Raw genomic sequence first — 7,522 nt, forward strand, 5'->3', positions numbered from 1 at the left:
TAACCACAAAAAGTAACAGTGTTGTCTTCAGGGACGAGTGACTCAAGAGTGTAGCGGGGGACGAGTGACTCAAGAGTGTAGCGGATTGTAAACCCTAGGGATGACCAACCGAAAAATAACCTTACCATTGGACTATTCATGTAATATATCCATAACCAAAACCGTAGTATTCAGATTTTTGTAGATCTAAATACATCAACCAAACAAGACCAAATTGTTATAGATCGATACAATCTTTGTTCCTATTCAGGTTCCATATTTAAGCACTCAGAAAATAAAACAGTACAAAAATTTTAAAAAAAATAAAATCAATCATCTGATTGTGGTTAGAAGTTCAATTCCATAATGAACATCACAACATATGCAAAATTAAAAAAAAAAAAAAAAAAATCAGTTCTAAAATTGTCGAAAAAAGAAGAGGATTCATTTGAAAAACTTAACAGGCTTCCCATCTCCTTGAATATCAATGGCCCTATACACATTTCTAACCTTCTAAATCCTCATTACTACTATAAGGCATGGATCGACATGACATAAGAGCACAACAAAACAAGCTCCCTTTTCAACCACCCCCAAAAAGCAAAATTTAAACAAGTACACAGCTAAGTTTCTTCATAAAACACATGTAAAGATTGTAATAAAAAGAACCAAACTTACTTTCTATTATCAACTGTGCATGCTCATCGATTCTTTGACCAAAGTCAAAAGTGGACCTTATATCACCCACAGCATGCTTCATTGTTCTGTCTTTTTCATCAATCAGCTCATCATGTAATTTTTTTCATATCTTCATTTGTTTCTCTGTACCTGATTATATCAAGTGCTATGAACAGGCATGGACCGCTGAGCAAAATCAAGTAACACCTTCCTCTGGTTTTCGTTTGTATGAGGAAGGCTGGCCCGTAAGAGTTCAATGGGCATTTCCCGACTAATAGCTTTTGCAGCATCTGACCCCATAACCGCCATCTCAGATGGACCACACCCCTGACTCAGCAACGACTGGACAACACTTTCATATTTACTAACACAGTATTTAGTGAGAAGCCCAAAAAAAGCGTCAAAAGATGCCTGCCAAAAGGCCCGATTTGCTGGGCTGCAGCTAGTGGCAGCATTTGGGTCGGTTAAAAGCTCGGTTGCTCTTTCTAGTACAGATTTTAACACAACAGAAGCCCCATCCCCCGCAGGACTTCCAAGAGGATGAAGTGGGGGCTGCTCTGGAGAACAAACAACAGATGCAAGACAGGTACCGAGTGATCTAAGCTCCATCCCACGAACCGAGGACGAAACGGTAATTACAAGTTTATTAATCGTTTCTGCTGCTTGTGGATCAACCGGAACAATTCCAAATAAAAACCTTAAATGGCGGAAAATTGCCATGCAAACCAAACGAGTCAACTCGCTTCCCGGGTCAAGATGTTTAAGGTAACTTGCGAGAAGCTTCCATCCCTTTGAAAGGGAAACCAGCCGTAAAAAGATGAAATCGTCCGTTTGAGCCAACTCATCCGTTTGACCGTTCTTGCCAAACGGGTCAACAAGTTGAAGCGACGTTGCTAAACCTTCCAGAAGCACTTGCCGCCTTTGCCGTAACTGGGCCCCACCATCCTGGAGCTGATTGAACTGTAGAAAACGGTCAATATCATCAACATCTAGAAGAAGACAAATACCGTCTTCAATTGTGACTCTAGCTGCGAGCATAGGTTCTTGTTCCAAAGGTTTGTCCAACATTTTCTGATCAGTGATCCCACTAGTAGTCGACTTTGGTGAGTCAACTTCAAGAAGAGGGCGAGGACGGCGTATGGAAGAAAAAGAAATTCGGCCCAAAGCATCGACTTGGAGAAATGCATGTGGTTCATTCGCAGCACGGGCTCTGGGTGGGCAGTCCCTTAACTGGGTGGGGCAAAAATGGTGTCTTAATTTTGCACCGCTAGATTTGTTTGCTAAACAAGCTTGGTGATAGTAATCGTCTACATAAGGATCATTACTGTGTGTAGCAGCAAGTTGCATTCTGAGAATATTTTCAATCTCATCAGATGTCATGTATTTCGATTTGAACTGTGGCCATCCACTGGTGTCAAAGCCCCTCGGTCCCTGACCCGGTCTACCTTTGGCCAATGACTTAGGTCTCAAATCTCTTGAACCAATCCCAAGGGGTTCAAAATTGTTCATTAGAGGTGTATGGTGGTTCATTAGTGGCTGCAACCCGGATAAATGACCACCAAAAGGCGGCTGAAATTGTTGGTGCATCCTGTGTTGTTGAGGCGGTATACTGTTATTGTGAGTGAAATGTTGTTGCATCATACCATTTGAAAGATCAGGCAACTTCCCACCAAATTGGTTTTGTAGCCGATTATTGACAGCTGGAGCAGAAGGACGAAACTGAGGCAGATTAAAATTCCCACCAAATGGTGATCCGTGTGGCATCCCACCCATCTGAAGCTGTGGAGATATGCCCGAAAACGATGGTCCTGTCTGGGGTCCGGTGGGGTGATACGGAGGGTTAAGATAGCGTGATTGATGATTTGGTGAAAATTGGGGGGATCCACCGCCACCAGGAGGAGGGTGTGAGATAAAGGATGATTTAGGAACAGGAACCGGTTCACTAGAGAAATGCAAATCCTGACCAAGGTGGTGGTGTTGCTGTTGTTCAGGGTAAGATGATGTTCTATGAAGATTCTTTGATTCATCTATCAGGTGTTGGTTAAGGTTGTGTTGCTGATGTTGCTCAGGATACGATGATGTTCTGTGAAGATATTGGTTTGATTCGTAGGATGATGTTCTGTGAAGAAGCATTGATGGATCTTGAAGCGGAAATGAAGAGTTTGACCATTTATTGGTTTGTTGTTGATTCCTTTCTGCTTCAAAACTATCTTGATCAAGCACCCAGTTGGTGTGGTCTCCTCCCTGTGCCCAGTCAGCTGCAGAAGAAGCTAACAATATGGCAAAATAAATACATAAATCAACTCTTCATGTTAACACGTGACAAAAGAAAATACAGCCCATATTGACTATAAATGACCATAACTAAGTGTAGATGCACTCACTTTCTCGAGATCCTCGGTCACCAAATACTCCAACGCTTGGTCCCATGGCATCATCTTTGTTGAGCTGCAGAAATGATATGAGAGTAAGTGTATGTGAATAACTTATCACGTTAAGCACCACCCTGCTAGAGGTGAAGTTAAAATGACATAGAATTATAACAATAAAGCTAACCTTCAAAAATGTTGTCGAAAGATCGTCAATTCCTGGAAACACACCCTGCAACGCAAAACCATAATCATGTCACATGTTCACACTTAACCCAATATCCACATACTACAGCAATTTGCAGAAATAAGCAAAAAGATGTTTGTTTATGGGGAAAAGGAAGGCCTGTTACAAACAAGTTTTGTGCATAAGACCAGAAATATATAATGATCCGATGCATCATGCAAATATTTTAGTTAACCAATCTGCCTTAAAAGACAATTACCGACTCTCTATTAACTTGAAAAAATTGCACATAAATGAACAATAAAGAACACTGTTACAATCAAGGATTCTTATGGTAACTGATGTAGAAGATGCTATGTATTAATTATTAAACCCAACGGTCCTTGGACCTAGATTATGTGTAGGAGAAAGAAATTGAGGAAATTTTATTTATTTACATAGAGCTGTGTTCATTTCTAAACCAATATTATGTTGAAAACCGCGAGAACCACATAAGCACATGTACATGGCGTTTCAACTAAAATGGTAAAGTTAAAAAAAAATTGGTTTATTTCTCTTAACCTGTTTTTTTCATTTTATCCCCTCTAACCTGAATATTTTTTGAAAAAAAAAAAGTATAACAATGTGCACATGTGAATGTACTTGAGGGACCTAAGCATCCTCTAATGGATTTGGGTGCAACGCTTATAGTTGTAAATGCATTAGGAGCAAGGGCTGGGACCCTTTGTCTGCTTTGCCCTTTGCCCCGCTCCCGATCCAATTCTGATTTCTTAACAGAATGAAGCTTGTTATACTGTGGGTCCTTATTCTCAAACAGTTAAACGTTGTTGCAGAGCTTAGTAGTATGACATCAATATACAAGATATCTTCCCCGATGCTCAACATTCTGATGACCACCAACCAAATCGGCCTAGGCGGCCGATTAATCGGCGCCTAGGCGCTAGTCGGGGGTTACTGCCTAAATTTAAGCTAGTCGGTCAAAAAAATCGGTTATGGTCAAAATCAGTCAAAGTCGGTCAAAGTTGGTGAAAATCGGACTAATCGGGCTCATGTTTTTTGACCCAATAAACCCAAATTTTGAATCCTGGCCCATGGTTTAAAGCCCAAAATTTAGTTATAACCTATTTTATCTTAACATTTGCAGCCGACACATGTTTTGTGCACCACCAGCTCCTAAAATGGACTAATTGGGCTCATTGTACTACCTCCGCACACCACCAGGTAGCTCCGACTTCATCCAAAGCACCACTGCACACCACCACGCAGCTCCGACTTCATCCTAAACTTTTAAAATTATATATAAAAGTAAAAAAATTAACTACATATTTATAAAAAAAATGTAAAATTATATATAAAAGTCCAATCCGATTAATCCCTATTAATCCCTATTGATCCCAATTAATCCCTAGGCGGTACCTCACCGCCCGACTAGCGCCTAGCGCCTTCTACAACATTGCCACCAAGGCACCAACGGTCACACTATACAGCTTGCGTAGTATCATTTCTTGACTATTACATCTGGTCTAGTGATCTTCACTATGTGGAAAAAGCAAAACCTAAAACTCACTTTGGCTAATAAATCTGAACAAAGTGTGAGCTGCAAGGGGTCTCCTCAACTCTCCTTGATCTCTTATCGTTGAAGTTCTGGCCAGATGGTCGATTGGCACAGTTGACATCAACGAGATATTCTACACCTTCCCGCCATGTAAAATGTTTGGCTACACATGTTCTTACTCCTTATCAGTAACTATTACTGGATTCATTTACACACAAGAAACAAATATGATTCTAACAAAGTAGGAACCATTATAAGATAGTTAAATAATATTTGCATGTGTGAATGCTATATTGCATTAACCATGCAAGTCATTAACAGACTTAACATTCATTCAAAAGAGTGACTCATCGTCAAATTCTATTAACGGCCCTGGATATCAAGTACATCGGGTGTGTAACTGAATTCTACCTTAGTTTTCTTAAGAGAGACAAAGCTGATAGTATTACAACAAAAACACCAATCCGAAGAGAGTTGAGACATGAGCAAATAAGTTTTTTTTTCCTAAAACAGTTACGTTTTCAAATTGACAACAATTCAAAATTCAAAATAAGTACAATTACCAACAGAAGTAGACAGCATGCCAAGCTTACCAACAGACTTCTTCATTAGCTTAAAAACATCAAAGACTAATGCACCTTGTTTATACATTCACATAATATAAAAGGCTTAAAACGAGTACACTACTTGTCTAATTTCATGTCCACTGTCCGATAACAGAGTTATAATGAGAAGTCAACAACACAATATTCATTGTTTATCACGAAATAATCGAATATTTTCACTACACTCCCTTTACGTACATGCTTGTGAAACACCCAATAATAGGAAGAAAATATAGCCTAACTTGCTGAGGAACCAATGTAATAAACCAAAATACAACTAACTCGTGAGCTTTCAATACCACTCAGTTAAGCTCCATAAGCTGAATCATGTGAAATGAGAAATGACAATGACTTCGAGACAACAAAATCAAGACACAAGCATAAAGCTCTTAACAAAAAAAAAACATATATACACAAAAATGTATACCTCTTCCTGCTCCAACAGATGCTCATCATCCTCAAACTTAGCTTCTGAAAGATCTCCGTCATCCTCCAGCCCTCCCAACTCAATTTCTTCAAGCACTTCATTACCAAAGAACGCATACTGTGACGCATCAAATACAGCACCACCTGCATAACAAAATTCATACATCCACGTCAAATCGGGCTGCATACATAGTATCAAATACCTACAGATTTAAATTTGAGCTAGAACCTACACAAAACGAACACTAGGATCGTATAAAAACTGTTAAACTTTCCAACTTTGCAAATACATACAACTCGTAACAAGCCTTACAAACTACAACCTAGAATCCTTTTTACGACAATTATACAAGTTAAACAAGTTCAGAATGAATCTAAGTGTACGTAAGATCATAGCATAATCAATTCAACGTCACTATTCCATAATTTGAACATGTGAATCAAGATAACAACAAAATTATGAAATCAAACACATGAAAACAAGATCTACACAGCATGAAGAAAGTCTAAAACCTAAACAGCAAATCTGAAAGACGCTACGAATAAAATCAAGCAAGATAGCATAAAACCTGATGAATTCGAATCAAGTTGTAGAGTATCACCACCACCGCCTCCGAATCTCTCCATGTTGCAAGTTCTTGTTCCACTGTGAATCCAGAAGAAACGAAACGAAACACGAAAATTGATAAGAAGAGTAAGATTCTGAACTATAAATAATCGATAAACCCTAAAAGGAAGAAGATGATTGATTAAGGTAGGAAACCCTAGATCGATTTAGGGTTTGAGGAGAAGAATTAGGGGAAAAGAAATGGAGATATGTTGGATTATTAGAGTATAAGAAAATAATAATAAGTGGTTCGCAGATAAACGACGGTGAACGACATAATAAAAAGGTCCAACGGGAAAACCCTTGATTTTCAACGATTGTAGATCGGCTCCTGAAGAATTATTTTGTTATAATATTTTAATATTTTTTAGAACTATGCATTCGTCGATGTTGGAGGTTATGTTATCGGTAGGGTTATACAACAGTTTAGAACCAAATTGGGACCCTTTTTACCAAAATATGATGACCGGAACGTATAATAACCTGTTGGTGTGGTTCGAAAATGATTCTGGATCGGAACCAAGTATCAATTAAATTCTAGAATTAGCAATTAAATATCAGATGTTTCCGAGCTAAATACCAAATGTCTAATTATAGGAGGTACAAGGTAACTTTATTTAACATTCACGCTCACGCATGCATGTATACATATAAGTTGGATTCATACATAAATACGAAGTGAATGAAGTCTTGTAGAACAATCCAGCATTAGATGAGAATTTATCATGGCATACAATACAAGCAGAACCACCGCATTCTACTTGGTTTTATCGTAATTTGTAAAATATATAGTCTCAAATTACACAAAAGTCCTAATCGTATTTTAATTTTTTTTATTTGAAAATATATCCTATCGGTCCCAGTTGTAACGCCATTACTTTCAAAAGTAACACCCTAAAAATTATCAATTAGTATCTAGCTCTAAATAGGGTTTTAAATAGAGCAAATTGTCATTTTAGTCCCTGAGGTTTGTCCAAATTTGTCATTTTAGTCCAAATAGTTTTTTTTTCCTCCTTTGAGTCCCTAACTTTTCCCTTTATCTCCATTTTGATCACATACCCTAACTCCGTCCAAAAACCACATTTTTAACCAGGGGTATTTTGGGGATTAACTTTA

General features: G+C 38.3%; 1 protein-coding gene across 2 annotated transcripts; it reads right to left on the reverse strand.

Annotated features, from left to right (window-relative positions):
- Window positions 1-383: 383 nt before the first annotated feature.
- Window positions 384-6,778, reverse strand: LOC110890141 (protein PAT1 homolog). 2 transcript variants are annotated; one of them, XM_022137710.2, is made up of 5 exons: window positions 6,369-6,778; window positions 5,801-5,943; window positions 3,214-3,258; window positions 3,042-3,105; window positions 384-2,915 (listed from the first exon to the last, which is right to left on the reverse strand). In XM_022137710.2, the coding sequence occupies exons 1-5, from the start codon at window positions 6,424-6,426 to the stop codon at window positions 817-819; spliced, it is 2,409 nt and encodes an 802-aa protein (XP_021993402.1). In that variant the 5' UTR covers window positions 6,427-6,778; the 3' UTR covers window positions 384-816. The 2 variants fall into 2 exon arrangements, with proteins under 2 accessions (XP_021993402.1, XP_021993401.1); XM_022137709.2 differs by having other exon boundaries at window positions 384-2,927.
- Between the last annotated feature and the right edge of the window lie 744 nt (window positions 6,779-7,522).

Source organism: Helianthus annuus, chromosome 11 (genome assembly GCF_002127325.2).
Source record: "Helianthus annuus cultivar XRQ/B chromosome 11, HanXRQr2.0-SUNRISE, whole genome shotgun sequence".
NCBI classification, from domain to species: Eukaryota; Viridiplantae; Streptophyta; class Magnoliopsida; order Asterales; family Asteraceae; genus Helianthus; species Helianthus annuus.